Here is a 19,316-nt window from a genome sequence, read left to right as displayed (position 1 = left end):
GATCTCAGCTCACTGCAAGCTCCGCTTCCCGGGCTCACGCCATTCTCCTGCCTCAGCCTCCCGAGTAGCTGGGACTACAGGCGCCTGCCACCTCGCCCGGCTAGTTTTTTGTAGTTTTTAGTAGAGACAGGGTTTCACCGTGTTAGCCAGGATGGTCTTGATCTCCTGACCTTGTGATCCGCCCGTCTCGGCCTCCCAAAGTGCTGGGATTACAGGCTTGAGCCACCGCACCCGGCCAACCCTTCGGTTTTCAATTACAGGAGAAGAGGGCGGTTCGTTTCTGGCGGGGAAGGGAGGTGACATTCCGGTTGGAGAATCTCCTAAAACTCTCATTTCCTGTTTGCCCTGGGCGCTGGCCTCAGGTGGAAACCTCACCCCAATAACTGAGGGCAGCAGTCGGCCTTGGGTGTTCCTTCCGTCTCCCGTGTCTCCAGAACCTCGCGGACTCAATGGGAAGTCACTGCGCAAGTTCAGGGCTTTTTCGGTCCTGATCGAGGATCTGGAGATCTCGGGGCTTCCCGGTCGTCCGCCCCACCGCCCACGAGGCGGACCGACCTGCGGGGTGAGGCACCGGCAGCGCACGGTAGCCCAGGCCTCGGCCTCCTGGCGCGCTCCCAACCGCGCGGTGACGGCCTGAGAGGACGGAGGTTCGCTGCCCTCCCCACCCCACAAGCAGCGCCCGCAAGGCCCGGGAGCTGAGTCCGCGGCGTGAGGCAGAGGAGGCTGGGAGCGGCTTCCTCAGCTGAGGGGGCAGGGCTGGCCCTGGCGGCCACGGAGCTTGCGCGCCGCTGGGCTCGGAACCCAGGGACGCGAGCCAGCGCTGGGAGAGGGCGGAGGGGCGGCTCTGCCATCCGACTCAGGCAGTGGGCGCCTGCCCTGCCCGCCCCGCCCTGTCCCGCCCGGTCCCCAGCGCCGAGGCGCCGCCCGCCCCGAGGCTTTCCCTAGTGCAGCGCTCAGGAAGCGCCGCCGCTACTCGTCTGCGTCTGCGCCTGCGCTGACCTCAGCCCTGGACTCGGTCCGAAGAGCGCGGCCCGGAGGGGGCGGGGCCGAGCCCGGAGGGAAGGCGGTGCGCATGCGCGAAGCGAGCTGGCCGGTGGGCAATGTGTCACTGCTGAGTGGTCGCGGGATCGATCCCTGTCCGCAGCGTTGGGTAATGGCCCCCACGGGGACAGCGTGTGAGGATCTGGGCGCGAAGGACAAGGCCAGGTTCAGCCAGGTGCCCACTTTCCCCACCGTCACGACCCTGGTCCAGAACTGCCCTGCCCCGGGCCTCAGTTTCCCCACTAAGGAGAGGACGCGTGCCGGGGAAATCTGAGGCCCTCCCCAGGCGCGACGTTTTCCCTCAGACGAAGGAAGAGTGGCCGGACCCGGCCGTGGTCACCGAAGCCTCCAGCCCTGTCCCCGCACGGATGCCGGAAGCCCGTCCACGCCGCGCGGGGAGCGGCGGTCCGGGTCCTCCTACGGCCTGGGGGCCCTGTCACCGCGATCTTAATTGATGCCCGAAGGATCCAGAGAAAGGACACATTGGCGCCTGCCTACGGCGGGCGGGGTCCCCCGGCGAGGCCAGGCCGATGGGGTGGATGGGCTTCTGCTCGCGACCGCCTTGTGGGGCGCTGGCATCGGATTGGAGTGGGGCAGCATCGGGGGAGGACAGAGACCCCACGCAGCAGGCCCAGGGGCAGGCGCTCGGCTCCTGTGTGCCACGCTCCGGCCTCCCCAGATCGCCCCAGCACAGCTGCCCGCTGGATCTTCCCTTCTCAGAAACCTGCATTGGCCTCAGACCCAGACTCCCTGGACTTCCCCTTAAGGCCCACTATTCCCTAATTCATCTCGTCTCACCTTGACTGCTCTTCCATTCCCTTATCCCCGCCATACACAGCGGTCTTCCCTTGCCTGCGTCTGGGCGCCCTCGATCTTCCCCTGTGCTCCATCCCCCTAATCTGTGACCCACCAAACGTGCCCATCCCTCAAAGTGTAGCTAAAACTCCACTCCTTCTCCAACCAAACTCCATAGCCTCTTAGTGTGTCTCAGTATTCTCAGAAGAGCCCTGAGGTTGTGTCAATTGATTCTTCTCAATAGAAATAATCCATTACATAATTTAACAATTTATATGCATTGATCAGGCTTTGCAAATAATTACATTTGCAAATGAGAAAGAAAGTTCTTTGCCAGACCCATGTATCCTCATTTACAATTGTGCGTTGTATCCTTTACTAGATGGCTGCATCCCCCAGGTGAGAGACTATGCCTTAATATGCAGAATATCTAAATTTTTTTGGAATCCTGGTGAGAAAAAAATTCAGAAGTTTGGAGAAAATGGAAATATAACAAATCTTTTTGCACCCTTCACAATACAAAATCTCATCTTTTAGTGTGTCTGAAAAATATACAGTGCACAATTTGCTGTCAGCTCCAGATTACCACAAATCAATGCGATGGATAGAGTAGAAAGGATATTGGGATGGGTAGGAAATTGGCCTTTTGGTGTGGTTTATCTTACATTTAGCAGAGTGAATTCAGGCCGAACTCAGGCAAAACTGCACCTCTGTAGATGCAGTTTCCCCATGTTAGATTTGGGTTTAGTAGGAATAGGAATATCCCTGCCCCCATCTATTTTATAAGATCATGGCTAAAGATCAAATATTGAAATGGAGATGGGAGTTAAGAGTTTTTTTTAAGTATTTTTGTTCAGTGGAAAAATCCTCAATTTTCTAACAAAATTACTTTTATATATATACTAGTATACGCTATATATATTAATATATATATATAGTAGGTATATAGTTATATATGCTTTTGAGACAAGAGTTTCACTCTGTCACCCAGGCTGGCACTGCATCCTCCACCTCCCAGGCTTAAGCTATTCTCTTGCTTCAGCCTATGAGTAGCTGGGACCACCGGCATGCACCACCACGCCCAGCTAATTTTTGTATTTTTGGCGAGGGGGGGTTTCGCCATGTTGGCCAAGCTGGTCAGCATTCTACAGACAACCTCATGTCACATCATAATACTCTCAGTTTCTATTTGTTTTGTTTTTTAACTGAGACAGGTTCTTGCTCTGTTGCCCAGGCTGGAGTGCAGTGGTGGGATCATGGCTCACTGCAGCCTCTACCTCCCAGGCTCAAGCGATCCTTCAACCGCAGCCACCTGAGTAGCTGGGACTACAGGCGCATGCCACCACACCCAGCTAATTTTTTTGTTGTAGAGAGGTGGTCCCACTATGTTTCCCAGGCCAGTCTTGAACTGCTTCCTAAAGTGTTGGGATTACAGGCATGAACCACCTAGCCCAGCCAGTTTCTGCTATTATAATGCTTTTTTATTGCCTTTACTTTCTTGTAAAGAAAAATTACCTGAGGTGAGAGGATCACTTGAGCCCAGGGGTTTGAGACTAGCCTGGGAAAGATGACAAGACCCCATCTCTCTAAAAAACACTCAGCCTGGAATATAATGGCGCAATCTCAGCTCACTGCAACCTCTGCCTCCTGGGTTCAAGTGATTCTCCTGCCTTGGCCTCCCAAGTAGCTGGGATGACAGGCGCCCTCTAAGATGCCTGGCTAATTTTTGTATTTTTAGTAGAGACTGGGTTTCACCATGTTGACCAGGCTGGTCTTGAACTCCTGACCTAAAGTGATCTGCCAGCCTCGGCCTCCCAAAGTGCTAGGACTGCAGACATGAGCCACCGCACCCAGCCAAAAAAAAATTTTTTTAAATTAACTGAGTGTGCTGATGTGCACCTGTAGTCCCAGCTACTTGGGAAGCTGAGCTGAGGCAGGAGGATCATTGGAGGCTGCAGTGAGCTGTGATTGCATCACGTCACCCAGCCTGGGTGACAGAGCGAGACCCTGTCTCAAAAACCCTCACAGACACCTTTACTCCCCCAAACCCCACTTATTCACTCTGATGGCACACAGGTGATGAGCTCCTGCATGTCAGGCACTGTGCTAAGTACCTGGGCACCTGTTTCCCCACATGCATGGGCTTTACATATGTATTTGCACACACCTTACGCATATAACCATGTGTAACCCCCATGGATTCAGATGATACATCCACTTACCCTTAAAAACACTCCATTCGTGTCCCTCACTTCATGTTTATCCTGGTCCCTGATTATCCTTTCTCCATTTTCTGTTTCTGTTTCCCTATCATCTTAATGGCAGGCAACGTGAAGATGGTGAGGCTTGTGAAACAGCACAATTTTGAGGCAGATTCTCGCATATTACTTCACATTTATCTTTAAAACAGACCCCTCTTCCAGGCAAGAGCTCTGGATTTCTCCCGGGAAAGGGTGGAAGAGGGACACAGGGTTGGGTGGGTGATCAGGAGTGGCCTTAGTTGGGTCAGGTTGCTCAGTTGCTCAAAGACCATGGACTGCAGACTCTCCCTTTCTCCCCAGGGCCCAGTTTTTTCCCTTTCAAAACCTGCTCTCTACCTGCGAGATGGCTCAAATCCCTAATCCCAACACTTTGGGAGGCTGAGGCAGGAGGACGGAATGACGCCAGGAGTTTGAGACCAGCCTGGGCAACATAATGAAACCTCATCCCTACAAAAAAAATTTTTTTCAATTAGTCAGACATGGTGGCATGTGCTTGTAGTCCCAGCTACTCAGAAGGCTGAGGCGGGAGGATGGCTTGAGCCCAGGAGGTCAAGGCTGCAAGGAACTATGATCACGCTACTGCACTTCAGCCTGGGTGCCAGAGTGTCTCAAAAAAAAAAAATTGGGTAGATGTGGTGGCTCACGCCTGTAATCCCAGCACTTTGGGAGGCTGAGGCAGGCAGATCACTTGAGGTGAGGAGTACAAGATCAGCCTGGCCAGTATGGTAAAACTCTGTCTCTACCAAAAATACAAAAATGAGCCAAGCATGGTGGTGTGTGCCTGTAGTCCCAGGTACTCAGGAGACTGAGGCAGGAGAATTGCTTGAACCCGAGAGGCAGAGGTTGCAGTGAGCCGAGATGGCACCACTGCACTCCAGCCTGGGCGACAGAGCGAAACTCCATCTCAGAAAAAAAAAAAAAAAGATCGAAAACAACAAAAAAACCTGTTCTCAAGCAAGATGTGAAACTCCTTCGAAGACCCCAGAAGTAAAACATAAAAATTAAAGGACCTCTGCTCTGAAGAGGACACTAGAAACAGCAAAATGTGGTAGGAAGGGCTCAGGGAGTCGAGGACACGTTCAGGTTTCTCTAAAGACAGGTCCAAGCGGGAGGCTCAAGTCCACACTTCGTGGAGAAGGAAATCACTTTCTAGTGAAGCCAAGAGGAGGTGGCAGCCTTATCATTCAGGAAACCTTTGTGCCCGCCTCCACTGGAGCCCTCAGGTATCTGAGGCAGCCGCGTGGATGCCCAGGGGAAGGAGGCATTGAGGTGCTGAGGAGAGAGCAGTTCTTTAAGTTTCAGAGGACACCACGCTGGCCTGGGCTTCCTGGGTGGCTAAGAGCAACTCAGCCTCAGCCCCAAAGAAGGTCCTGGGGCATCCAGCTAACACACGGGTGGGCAGTTTCTTAATTTCCAGTCTCTCCCCAAGAAACTTACACATGAGTTCACTCTACCAGATAAAAGGAGGACGAAGAGACTAACCTAGCTGGAGACCATGAGAAAGCACGCGGTGTTAAAGAGAGATCGGAACTTTATTGAGACTGATGAAATCAGAAACGAAAGAACCCTGGAAAGGTTCAGCCACCGTCCAGGCACAGATCCTTCTAGACACTCCTCTTGGGGAAATCTCTGAATCTTTAAGTTTCCCCAGTTGCTAATCCCCCACCCCAAAGAGTCAGAATTCTGCTTAAAGCCCCCTCCATGGAGCTGGCCAGACACCAGACACTGAATATCTGTGCGGGACTGATGGGCAGGCCTGTGAGCAGCAGAGACAAGAGAAGTCGGAGAAGGAACACGAAAAGGAAAACAGATACCTGACAAAAGAAAAGCCCGAGGCAGGGAGAGCACGCTGATAACGTAGCCCCCTGAAAATATAAATATTGCATGAATGTATTAGCCTTGTCCCAGCCATTTCCCCCAAAGCAGTGGTGACATCAACAGCTATGACAATGCCCACACAGTTGTGCGTGTTTTTTTTTGTTTTTCCCCTCACTACACAGAAAAACAGATCTGCCAAAGCAGCTCACAGCATGGAGGAACAGGCAGGGGAAAGTGGGAGGGCCCATCCCCCAAGAGGGCAGACGGTACAGAGATGAGGTGAGGGGTTCTGGGGTTTGCAGAGGGTGGTTAATGAGACGCGGGACAGATTCCATCTCATCAGCCCCCATCACAGGCTCCATGGATGCCCCTTGCAGAACTCACTTTTCTTTCCTGGTCGACTTGTTCCTTGGAAACACTGTCCTGAGTGCCCTGGAACCTTGGGTGTTCTTGTGGAAGGTTCCAGGCCCTTCACAAAGCCAAACGCAATGGCCCCTGTGACAGCATGCACCAGACTGATAACGATTCTGAGAACCAGGAATTCCTAACTCAAGGTTCTCTGCGTAGACCTAACCTGACTGCGAACTGCCTTACCCTGCCTGACCTCGGAGTGCCTCTCCCTCTGCCTGCCTTTCCACTGTCCTTCTGGTCCAGGATGACTTCCTGGTGCTGAGCTGGTGCATCCTGACTCCTGCCTTATGGGTAAGGCCCCCAGGACAGCTTGTTCCCAAGAGAAGCGGCTGGCTGTGCACAAAGAAGTCCCTCGAGGCAGCCCGGGCTGGGTCTCCTGGGCGTGCACAGACCGTGCACCATGCACATTTCACCATCCAAAGGCTGCTTCTTCCCTGCAGGGCCTGCTCCTCTGCTCCCCACCACCTGCTGCAGAGCCGTGCATGCTATAGCCTTGCAAGACTGTTACAAGCTCTCTACTCCCTCAAGTCTATGTGATCTCCCTAATCTCTCTTGGCCAACATACACACATATTCACACTCATCGGTATTGAAGGCCCTGGTTTTCCTGCGGTGTGTTCAGTGGACATCTGCGTCAAGGTCAGGCGGGAAGGTCAGTGTTAAGCCTTGGTGGCCGCCGACACTGAGTGGCTGGTGCTGGTTCTGACTCTTAGGAAATTGCTCCGAGTTTTAAGTGTTGATGCATCAGGGAATGGAGAAGAAAGGAAAGGAAAAGCCATGATGTGGAAACTGCGAAGGAGCAACTCCGCTGCTGAATGTTTCCACAGGGGAGTTGTGGAAACAGCCTGCTCTGAAATTTGAGAGAGACTGGCGGCCTAAGGAAAAGGAGCAAGGTCTCCACTGTCCTCTCTGAAACCCAGCGCCTTTGGGATCTGAGTTTTCCAAGACATGCAATAGACAAAGACACACTGCAAACCAATTAACCCTCTGAGCCCTTCCACGACCTTCACTAAAGTGACTTCCAAGAGTAAATTGCCTGGATACACCAAACAGTCCCCTCCTCCTGGGTCCGATAAAGGGATCGTGCCCCTGAGCCGAGCTGGCTTTGAGGAACACATCAGAGAAGTGGCAGTGGGGGAGGCAGATCCTCGTCCTTCCTGGGAACTCCTGTTCTTACTTGTCTAGTGTCCTAAACCACTGCCCCACCCCTTGAGGAAACCAGGAGCAAGTCCTGGGGATTGGCTCAAAACCCAGTTGGAGGCCCAGTGCGGCAGCTCATGCCTGTAATCCCAGCACTTTGGAAGGCCGAGGCATGTGGATCACTTGAGGTCAGGAGTTTGAGGCCAGCCTGGGCAACATGGTGAAGCCCCATTTCTACTAAAAGTACAAAAATTAGCTGGGCGTGGTGGTAGGCCTATAATCTCAGCTACTCGGGAGCCCGAGGCAAGAGAATCGCTTGAACCCAGGAGGCGGAGGTTGCAGTGAGCTGAGATTGCACCACTACGCTCCAGCTTGGACGACAGAGTGAGACTCTGTCTCAAAAAAAATAAAAACAAACCCAGGTATATTCAGACCCAAGAGATGTTCACTGTTGAAAGTCAGCCCAAAGTTAAGAGGCAGCCAAGGGAACAAACGTGAGACTGTGGGTGTGGAAAGAAGCCAAAAGGGACCTGACAATCTCTACGACTCAGGCCTTCGCTGTTTTCCCAGCTCCCAGGGGACAAGGAATTTCAGCTGCTTTTAGCTTTTTTGACCCTCACTGAAGATACACTACAATGTAGCTGCTCTCTGTCCTTCCAAGACAGGACCCAGGAAAAGCAGGTGGAGGCTGACTTGCCTCAGCCAGGCCTCCTCATTGAAACGATAAGACAAGCACGTTAGAATTCACAGTTTCCACTCTCCTCCCTAGACCCACGCACCTGCCCCGACCCCTGGCCTCAATGAACTCCCAAATCTCCACTACGTAATAATTCCTGCCACTGTGGCTCAAAGGGTTAATAGACCGGGACTTCTCAGACAGTTAGGACACAAGCTCATTCACCAACAGGAACCCAAGAACCGCTATACCACCTAGTGCTTCCTGTAGCGATTTTTTGGGGTTTCGCTACACCCTGTTTTGTCACAGTTGAGAGCACCTGGATTCTTCCCTAGCCCGAGGCTACCCAGGAGGCCCGGAAGCTCCTGAGTGATGGCCCGCTCGATCTTCTCCAGAAAGCAACCTCCCATGTAGGAGCACTGCTGGGAGAGCAGTTTGAAACTGGAAATGGGATTGATGCCAAAGAAGTCCTTATAGGCCTCACGGTTGGGAAGGTCAAATTTGCTGACATTGGTCTTTGCCAGGATGGTCTTGAAGATGTAGAATTTATCAGGATCTTCCACAATGTCCTTAAAGACCAGTTCTCCATCACTGAAGAAGGTCATTTTGTCCTTGTAAGTCTGCAGGTAGCGGTCAACCAGGAGGGCGTGGATGCGGACCCGGATGGCGTGCTGGCGGATGAAGGCAATCTTGTTCTCCAATCTGTTCTCGATCACCTGATTCAGGTCTTCCAGGAGGGAGATCTCTTCTTGGAGGAACAGTTCCTGATGGGTGTCTGGCTTATACTCTTGTGGCCAGAAGGAGCTGACGTAAACCCTTGGGGGCTCTGTGACATTGATGAGAGGGGCCAAGCTCCAGAAGAGGGCCCCGTAAACCCGCATGAGCATTTGGGTGGCCAGATTGTCAGCCTTGTTCAGGATGATCCTTATCTGGGATTCACGCCCCTTCAACTGGCGGAAGAGCATCTCCAGTTCCAGACCCACATCCAGCTTGGTTGGGTCAAAGACGACAAAGATGAGATCAGCTCTGTCGATGAACCACTGGCACACATCGTTGAAGGGATACCCTTTGGGAGACAGAAGCGAGAAGTCAAACTGAGTAGACCTCCCTCAAAGCCCGCACACCTCCTTTCAGGACTGAACCATTCTGGGGGTTGAAAGAAGGAACAGCACTATGGATTTTCTGCGTGTCTATAAGACTATTAAAAAATCAATGACATAACCTGTCCCTTGCCAACCTTCAACCAAGAACAGCCTGATCCTTGTTTTTCTTGTTGGTTTGTTTTTTTTGAGACAGGGTCTCACTCTGTCACCCAGGTTGGAGTGCAGTGGCATGATTACAGCTCACTGCAGCCTCAACCTCCCAGGTTTAAGAATCCTCCCACCTCAGCCTTCCAAAGTGCTGGGGTTATAGGCATGAGCCACCACACCCCACCTGATCACTGTTTTAATCTACTGTGAAATCCAAGTTTCCGAGAAAGCTAAATACCTGTTCAAAATGGAGATTGTCCTATTGTCTAAAAGGACCTGGGGCAATGGAAAAGATGCTGAGGGAGAGAAATGAAGAATTAGAAGAACATGAAAGAATGAATGCATTATTTAGGGGGAAGGAGTGTGGGCTTGGCATTGAGACCTGGACTAGAATTTGAGCTTTGCCCCTGGCCAGCTGTATATTAAATGCCTCTAAGCTCTACTTTTTTAGCTCCAAAATGACAAGAACAATATCAACATCTGAGTTGATATAAAGATTACCATGTTGCTGTAAATATAGGAGAGCACCTAAAATTCCAGTCATACAGCTGGTGCAGAATACATTTTAATTCCATTAGCTTCTTATTTCCTAGTTTTCTTTGCAAATAAGAAAACTGAGGAGATGAGGACTAACTGTCTTAAAACACTGAAATCTTTTGTTTTACAATAATGTATAAAATTATCCAATGTGTAGTAGGGTACAATTTACTATTATAATTATTAACATTATTAATATTACTAATACTACTACGAATGTTGTTATACCATAATAATATAATTAAATATACTATAATATTACTAATATTACTACTATTATTAATTGCTTCTAATATTACTGCTAATATCATTACTACAGGATCTATTTATAACCACAATGGGAGTTGTATCCATAAACTGAGATCCACCGTCTGGTCACATATTCCCACACTGCTCTGTTCAGGACTCTCTGCAGATAGCCTTGCCTCATGGCAGGACTCAGTGGTCTACTCCATAGCCGCATGTCTGGTAGCATCTGGCTTCTAGTCTTGTGGCCTGGTTGTCAGCCTTGTTCATTAAATACATTCACATTGTTGTACAACCATCACCGCCATCCCTCTTTGGAACTTATTCATCTTCCCAAATTGAAAATTCTGTACCCATTTAACAGTAATAGCCCATCTCCCCTTCCCCCGAGCCCCTGGTTAAAACCACTCTGGTTTCTGTCTTTCTGATTTTGCCTACTCTCATGTAAGTGAAGTCAGACAGGCCCAAAGTAGCGTTCCCCTGCTACCTGAGGGCAAGGAGGGCTTTGAAGAAGCCTCCTAAATGCTTATGGGGAAGCAAGCCTGGAAAAGCAGAAACCAGGAATGGGAAGAGTTGAAGGTCAGGTTCAACCTACATCAGGCCCAGGAGCACCAGACCCAATTTAGCCAGAAGTCAAATATACTGTTACTGCGATCCAATCAGTCCAGGCCCTTGGCTACACAGGACAGACGGGGCCTCCCAAAGACAACTGAACCCCAGCTTGAACCTCTCAGAGCTGCTTGCAGAGAGGACTAGGCCCCCACTTTGGAAAATATTGCCGTCTCCAAACCAAATCAGTCCTCGGGGAGGTAGGAGGACCAGGCACTCCAAAACCCAAGTGGCATCACAGTGACGACAAGAAGGGGTGGAAGTTAAGAATGCCTCTCCTGGTTTTGGGCAACACTGGGCACACTTCCTCTCCCTGCCTGCCTACCCCCCTGTCAAAAGTCGTTTTCTTTTCTTTCTTTCTTTCTTTCTTCTTTTTTTTTTTTTTTGAGATAGAGTCTTGCTGTGTTACCAAGGCTGAAGTGCAGTGGCATGACCACAGCTCACTGCAGCCTTGACCTCCTGGGCTCAAACAATCCTCCCAACTCAGCCTCCCAAGTAGCTGGCACTACAGACATGTGCCACCATGCCAATCTAATTTTTGTATTTTTTGTAGAGGCAGGGTTTTACCATGTTGTCCAAGCTGGTCTAGAACACCTGGGCTCAAGTGATCCACCCGCCTTGGCCTTCCGGAGTGCTGGGATTACAGATGTGAGCCACTGTGCCCAGCCCTATTTATTGATTTATTTATATGAGATAGGGTCTCACTCTTGCCCAGGCTGGAGTGCAGTGACACGATTACGGCTCACTGCAGCCTCAACCTCCTTGGCTCAAGCAATCTTCCCATCTCAGCCTCCCGGGTAGCTAGGATCATAGGCACATGCCACCATGCCTGACTGATCTTTTAAATTTTTTTATAGAGATGGGGGTCTCACTATGTTGCTCAGGCTGGTCTTGAACCCCTGGCCTCAAGGGATCCTCCTGTATTGGCCTCCCAAAGAGCCGAGATCACAGGCATGAGCCACCATGCCTGGCCAAAAATAATTTTTTGAAACAGAGCTTACACCGTTCAGAAATGAGGGCTAAATTACCTCTTTCTTGCTGCTTGCGGTTCTCGATGATGCCTGGTGTATCCACAAAAGTGACCCTCTCCAGAAGTTTGTGGGGAACCTCAATGCCAATCAGCTTCTCTAGGAAATTCTGGCCAAACTTCTCAAGGGGTGAGAAGGAGCGGGCGCTGTCAGCAGCCATGACGATGCCCTCGATGGTTTTCAGCTTGGGCCCGTGCATGAGGACCGTGAACTCAGAGGTGGTGGGTTCGGCGCCTGGCACACGGGGTGAGAGGTGAAGGAATAGGTGATCTCTGTGAAACAGACCTACTGAGGAGCATGTGTATATGCCGGGTGTCACAGGGAGCCTTTTGCAACAGAATTGGATATGTTTGCTAAGCTATTGGGGCCTTCTTTTAATTGTGGTAAAACATATATAACGTAACAGTTACCTTTTTTTTTGAGATGAAGTCTTGCTCTGTCACCCAGGCTGGAAAGCAGTGGTGCAATCTCAGCTCACTGCAGCCTCTATCTCCTGGGTTCAAGCGATTCTCCCAGTGGTCTGGAACTTCTGACCTCAAATGATCTGCCCACCTTGGCCTCCCAAAGTACTGAGATTACAGGTGGGGACCACTACACCCAGCTAATTTTTTGTATTTTTAGTAGAGATAGGGTTTCACGATGTTGGCCAGGCTGGTCTCGAACTCCTGACCTCAGGTGATCCTCCTGCCTCGGCTTCCCAACATGCTGGGATTACAGGCATAGAGCCACCGTGCCCAGCCTTTTTCTTTTTCTTTTTTTTTTTTTGTGAGACAGAGTCTCGCTGTGTCGCCCAGCCTGAAGTGCAATGGCGCGATCTCGGCTCACTGCAAGTTCCACCTCCCAGGTTCATGTCATTCTCCTGCCTCAGCTTCCCCAGTAGCTGGGACTACAGGCGCCCACCACCACGCCCAGCTAATTTTTTTGTATTTTTAGTACAGATGGGATTTCACTGTGTTCGCCAGGATGGTCTCCATCTGACCTCGTGATCCACCTGCCTTGGCCTCCCAAAGTGCTGGGATTACAGGCATGAACCACTGCACCCGACCCTCAAATTTTGTAGTGGCATAACTTTCCTTTTTTCTCTCTCTTTTTTTTTTTTTGAGATAGAGTCTTGCTCTGTCACCCAGGCTGGAGTGCAGTAGCGCAATCTCAGCTCACTACAATCTCTGCCTCCTAGGTTCAAGCAATTCTCATGTCTCAGCCTCCCAAGTAGCTGGGATTACAGGCATGTGTCACCACACTTGGCTAATTTTCGTATTTTTTTAGTAGAGGTGGGGTTTTTGCCATGTTGGCCAGGCTGGTCTCAAACTGATGGCCTCAAGTGATCCACTGCCTTGGCCTCCCAAAGTGCTGGGATCACAGGCATTAGTCTTCATGCCCGGCCAGTGATTTAACTTTTCATGGTGCTTTTACACCATGAAAATGTAGCATTCAAATCCCAACAATCACACAAGAAGATTGATTACCTGTATAGAGCTGATAGCGAGTATTTTCCAGCCCAAGGAGGTAGTTTATCATGGTAGATTTACCAACACTCCACGGTCCCAGGAACAGCACCATGGGCTTGGAGGTAATCTCTCCATCTGTGGGCAACAGGAGGTAGAAATGGAATAAATCTAACAGAAGTTCAGACATGGGGTATGGCACCGTACTCCAAAGCATCTCACCGTCCATCCAATTGAGTTGTGGAATTCTCCATGAATCAGATGTGTGTAGCCCCCAGTGGCACTTGTCTTGCTACATAAGTGCAATCACCCAGTAAAAAGACACAGAAGTCACTTTTGGGACTTGCTCAGATCCTTCGCACATCTGCCCCCACCAGAAGAAGTATCTCCGCGAATTCAACGAACCCTGACTTGGAACTCACTCAGGGTTAGGTCTCCTCGTTAAATCTGAAGGAGAAAAGCTTATAGAAAAAGGAGGACAGAGCTTCCACATGGAGAGAATCTGGGTTGAGAATGGAGGATGGATGTGGAGCAGCTGGTATAATCTTGGGTGATCTGGACTCAGACCCTACCTGTCTCCAGCCTCTGCAGCTTTCCTCTCCTCCAACCTAGGGATCCCCAAACTCCCAATACAGCCTAATCCTGGGCTCTAGGGCCAGTCTCTCTCTCTTTCTCTCCTCTTTTGCTTATAATGAGGGTCTCCGTTGCCCAGGCTGAAATGCAGTGGTGCAATTGTACCCCACTATGATGACTGGGCTCAAGCAATCCTCCCATTTCAGCCTCCCAAGTAGTAGCTGGGACTACAGGCATGTGCCACTATGCCCAGCTACTTTTTACATTTTTTTGTAGAGGTGGGGTCTTGCAGCATTGCTCAGGCTGGTCTCACACTTCTGGGCTCAAGCAATCCTCCGACCTTGGCTTCTCAAAGTGCTGGGATTACAGGTGTGAGCCATTGCACTCACCCTCTTCTAGGGCCACGCTCAAACACTAGCCTCTAAAGTCCATGACAAATTTGCCAGTGCCCAAAACCAACCAATGAACTGGCAATTCTTGGGTCCTGCATCCAATGTCCTTCCGAAGGCCATGTTGGGGAGATGACCCAGCCAAGGGCCACTCCAGGTGGGTCCCTAAGAGGAAAAATAGAATGCTCTAGTGCTTTCAAATCCAGTGAACAGGGAGGGAAGGGGAGAGGCTTTCAGCGTGGGGTGTGGTCAATCTTATTGCAGATTTTCAGGCCTCAGCTCTTTCAGCTCTTCTCTGGACTACAGCCCAGAGGGTCAGCCCTGCATAATTCAGCACTGAAGTTCTCTAGACTTGTCTCCCTGAGGCCAGCAGGTCGCCCGAAAAACACTAGGCACTCCCCTTTTGTTTCATTTATTTGTTATGATTTTAATTTATTTAATCTCTTGGGTCAAAGATCAGGAATATAAAATGGTAAACAGTGAAAAGTTTCCCATCTCTGTCCCAGTCTGCCTCAGCTCAGCCCTAACACCCCCTGGAATAGGTAACCACTGCTGATTTTTTACATGTTATTTTAGACATTTCAATGCATATGTAAGCAATATTAGTAGCTATTACATTCCCCATCTTTTCTTTTTTTTTTTTTTGAGACAGGGTCTCACTCTGTTGCCCAGGCCAGAGTGCAGTGGTGTGATCATAGCTCATGTAGCCTCGACCTCCTAGGCTCAAGCGATCCCCCCACCTCAGCCTCCTGAGTAGCTGAGACTACAGGCATGTACCAACAAGCCCAGCTCATTTTTGTATTTAGAGTAGAGATGGGGTCTTGCCATGTTGCCTAGGCTGGTCTCCAACTCCTGGGCTCAAGAGATCCACCCACCTCGGCCTCCCAAAGTGCTACTGTTACAGGCATGAGCCCAGCACCCAGCACGTCCCCATTTTTTTTTTTTTTTGAGACACAGTCTTGCTCTGTTACCCAGGCTAGAGTGCAGTGGCACAATCTCAGCTCACTGCAGCCTCCGCCTGCTGGGTTTAAGCCATTCTTCTGCCTCAGCCTCCCAAGCAGCTGCAACTACAGGTGCATGACACCATGCCTGGCTAATTTTTGTATTTTTAGTAGACATGGGGTTTTACCATGTTGGCCAGGCTGGTCTCGAACTCTTGACCTCAAGTGATCCACCTGCCTTGGCCTCCCAAAGTGCTGGGATTACAGGGGCCCTACACCCGGCCCCTATCTTTTTACAGAGAGTGGTGACATATGCTTCCTCTTCTGTATCTTGCTTTCGGATGCTCTGGTCTTCCTTCTCCGAGGCTAAAGCTCAGTCCTAACTAGGTGGTGTCTTATACAGGGCAGACACATGTACATTGCCTGAAAGCAACACCATGGCCCTGCCCCATCCCTTCCTGCCTGTGAATACACAGGAGACACTTACATCTCTGTGGAAGTCAAGCCCTGGCTGAGGGCCAGGAAGGGATAAGGAGGCTGAGAGGGTGGCAGGAGTCCCAAGTTACAGCCACAGAGATGTCACAGTCTCTTAACACGGGCCCAGGCAACGACAAGGAGAGCGCTAGATGTTCCCATTCTCTGAGACAAGCCACAAACAGGGCCCTTTCCTGGTGCTGTGGTTTCAGCTCCTCACAGCAGGGGGCACCGCTGGCCTACGCAGGAGGTGGGAGGTGAGCCTGGGAGAGGTTACAAGGAAGCTGGCCAGAGACTAGGAGTTAAGTAAGAGCCAAGCCCAGAAGGCGAGCGCAGGGGCCAGGAAGCAGGCCCTCCCTGCAGAGCGCCATGCCCTGGGGACACCGGAGCTCCTCGCCCCTGCTGCTGTCCACAAAAGTTTCCTGGGAGGGCCAAGCCTCTGGGTCTTAGGGCCAAGAGAGAAAGAGAAAGCCTTTGGGAGGCCCTGTAAGCTCACACCAATGGCTGTGCGTCTGCTACAAAGGGGGCGATAACTGGCTCCTAGACTATGAAAAACGGTGTAGGTAGCTGTGGAACGGGGTATTCCCTGCTTCCAGCTGTGTGATCCTGGATAACCCAGCACATCTCTGGGCCTCAGGTTCCCCTCTGTACACAGGAAGAACACAAACCCTATTATATATACCCTGGCCACTTACAGCCATCCGGAGCATCAAACGAGATCATATAGAAACAGCCAGATTAACATAGGGAAAGACTTGTAATCTCATTCACAAAACAATAAGACACGATTGCTAAATTTTTTAAAGATGAGTAACTTTTTTTTTTTTTGAGACGGAATCTTGCTCTGTCACCAGGCTGGAGTGCAGTGGTGCAGTCCTGGCTCACTGCAACCTCCACCTCCTGGGTTGAAGCGATTCTCCTGCCTCAGCCTCCCAAGTAGCTGGGATCATGCCTGGCTAATTTCTGTATTTTTAGTAGAGATGGGGTTTCACCACGTTGGCCAGGCTGGTCTTGAACTCCTGACCTCGTGATCTGCCTGCCTCGGCCTCCCAAAGTGCTGGGATTATAGGCATGAGCCACCGCGCCTGGACAAAAGATGAGTAACATTTTTAAATGGCATTGCTGTTGGGAAGCAAGGACTCTCATCTACTGTTATTGTGATTACAAATTGTTATCATGGGAGACAATATGGTAACAACGAGCAAAATGTTTAATTGCAGTGTTCCAATTTTTTTTTTTTGCGGGGGGCGGGACAGGATCTCACTCTGTCGCCCAGGCTGGAGTGCACTGGTGCAATCTCAGTTTACTGCAATCTGCAATCTCTGCCTCCCAGGCTCAAACGATCCTCCTGCCTCAGCCTCCCAAGTAGCTGGGACCACAGGCACATGCCACGATGTCCAGCTATTTTTTATTTTTTTGAGACAGAGTCTCGCTCTGTCACCCAGGCTGGAGTGCAGTGGCACAATCTCAGCTCACTGCAACCTCTGCCTCCCCAGTTCAAGTGATTCTTGTGCCTCAGTCTCCCCAGTAGCTGGGATTATAGGCACCCACCACCAGATCCAGCCAATTTTTGTATTTTTAGTAGAGACAGGGTTTTGCCATGTTGGCCAGGCTGGTCTCAAACTCCTGGCCTCAAGTGATCTGCTTGCCTCAGCCTCCCAAAGTGCTGGGACTATAGATGTGAGCCACCGTGCCTGGCCATAGGATTGTTTTTAAAAGTCCTATGAGCCATCACGCTGTGCCCCAATTTGTGTGTGTGTGTTTTGTTTGTTTGTTTTGAGATGGAGTCTTGCTCTGCTGCCCAGGCTGGAGTGCAGTGGCACGATCTTGGCTCACTGCAACCTCTGCCTCCTGGGTTCAAGCAATTCTCCTGCCTCACTCTCCTAAGTAGCTGGGATTACAGCCGCCCGCCACCATGCCCAGCTAATTTTTGTATTTTTGGTTTCATTGGTCAGGCTGTTCTTGAACTCCTGACCTCATGATCTGCCCACCTCAGCCTCCCAAAGTGCGGGGATTACAGGCGTGAGCCACCATGCCCGCCCCTAATTTTTGTATTTTTTGTAGAGACAGGGTCTCACTATGTTGCCCAGGTTGATCTCAAACTCCTGGGCCCAAGCCATCCTCCCATCTCTGCCTCCCAAAGCACTGGGATTACAGGCGTGAACCACCAGGAAGGTGCTGGTTTTCCAGAGGATGGCGTGGTCACGCAGTGGAAGAGCACACAGCCGTCAGAGGGAGGTCTCTACACACACAGCTCATGTAACAGGATCCCATGTTGGTAAAAACAAAAAATGACATCCATCTATGCGTTCACACATGAAGAGGAAATGCCTGGAAGTCTTCACTATAACAATGGGTTTCTCTGGGAGTCGAGTTAAAGAAGTTGGAGGTCAAGAATAGAATTTTTATTTTTTGACATATACTATTCTGCACTATTTGAATTTTTTGCAACAAGTGTGTCTTGTTTTTATTATTTTGAAAACCAATTTTGTAAACAATCCAGGGCCAAAGGAAGCAGAGAGGAAGGAGGAGGGGAAGGAATGGAGTGATCAGAGGACTCAGGCACCACCTGTGAGCAGACAGGGGGCATCTGTGGGCTCTGGAGCACAGGAAGGATCGGAATTGGCATCACTGCCCTTGAAAACTCAAATGTGCATGACTGGAGCATAAAGGCTTAAAACCAAAATGCATCTGTAATACCCTGGGAAAGCATCGCGCTCTGCTGGTGAAAGGGTAGTTCCATGATGGAGGTGTCGTCCTTTCCAACTCCCAGGGGGAGCCCAGACCCAGACCCAGACCCGTGAGTCCTCGCACACGTCATGAATGAGCTCCTGAACCTGTGTGGGCACCGGGGGAGTATGGGCTGGTCAGTGGTGCGACCCCGCCAACAGGCCTGTGCCCTACCTGTGATCTCGTGCCCTACCTACGAGCTCATGTCCTACCTGTGATCTCATGCTGCCGGAGCTCATTGTACTTGTAGGACTGCTCCAGGGGCTTGATGGATGAGTGGTAGATCTTCCGAAGCCGCTGAAGCACCGCTGGAGACAGAGAGGGCCGGGGGAAGAGCATCAGGTAGGTGCGATCCAGGCAGCTCCTCCATCGTGGAGGGGTCTCACCACCCAGGGCAGCTCCACCCCTGCCTGGTGGGGAGCAAGCGCTATTTGCAGCCCAGCCACTGTGCAATGTATTTGCATTTGGGGAGCTGGCCCACATCTCAACCCACAGAAATCTCCCACCCACCCCTAAAGCCTCCTGAGCTGTTTGATTATTTTATTTTATTTATTTATTTTTTTAGAGACAGGATCTTGCTCTGTCGCCCAGGCTGGAGTGCAGTGGTGCAGTCATAGATGACTGCAGGCTTTAACTCCTGGGCTCAAGCGATCCACCCACCTCAGCCTCCCAAAGTGCTGGAATTACAGACATAAGGCACTATGCCGATGTTTTTTTTTAAAACCTCTCTCCTCCTTCCTCACCTCAATAGGTGTCTGAAACCTTGTCTCGGTCTGCAGCCTCACTGCAAGCCCTTTCTTTGGTGGATGAGAATTCCATCTCTGTCGCCCACCTCTGTGTGTGCTCCCTGAGGCTCAGAAGGCAAGGAGGCCCAGCACCCAGCAGTCCTGTAGAATGGCACCCTGGCCCAGGCCTTGGCCTGTCACTGTACTTCCAGACACTCCCGGGGGTGG

At 50.8% G+C, this 19,316-nt stretch overlaps 1 protein-coding gene across 2 annotated transcripts in view; it reads right to left on the bottom strand.

Moving 5' to 3' along the window:
- Window positions 1-5,610: 5,610 nt before the first annotated feature.
- The window catches only part of SRL (sarcalumenin), a 53,647-nt gene continuing 39,941 nt past the window's right edge, over window positions 5,611-19,316 (bottom strand). For both annotated transcript variants that reach the window (XM_017886399.1, XM_017886398.1), the window contains 4 exons: window positions 18,576-18,671; window positions 13,278-13,394; window positions 11,812-12,045; window positions 5,611-9,207 (listed from right to left, as the gene is read on the bottom strand). In XM_017886399.1, the coding sequence (XP_017741888.1) occupies window positions 8,396-9,207; window positions 11,812-12,045; window positions 13,278-13,394; window positions 18,576-18,671 (1,259 nt within the window). In that variant the 3' untranslated portion in view covers window positions 5,611-8,395. The remainder of the gene's footprint in view (window positions 9,208-11,811; window positions 12,046-13,277; window positions 13,395-18,575; window positions 18,672-19,316) is intronic.

Source organism: Rhinopithecus bieti, unplaced genomic scaffold, assembly GCF_001698545.2.
Source record: "Rhinopithecus bieti isolate Rb0 unplaced genomic scaffold, ASM169854v2 scaffold_13704, whole genome shotgun sequence".
NCBI classification, from domain to species: Eukaryota; Metazoa; Chordata; class Mammalia; order Primates; family Cercopithecidae; genus Rhinopithecus; species Rhinopithecus bieti.
The sequence above is the reverse complement of the archived record's forward strand: the minus strand, read 5'-3'. Positions and strand labels throughout refer to the sequence as shown.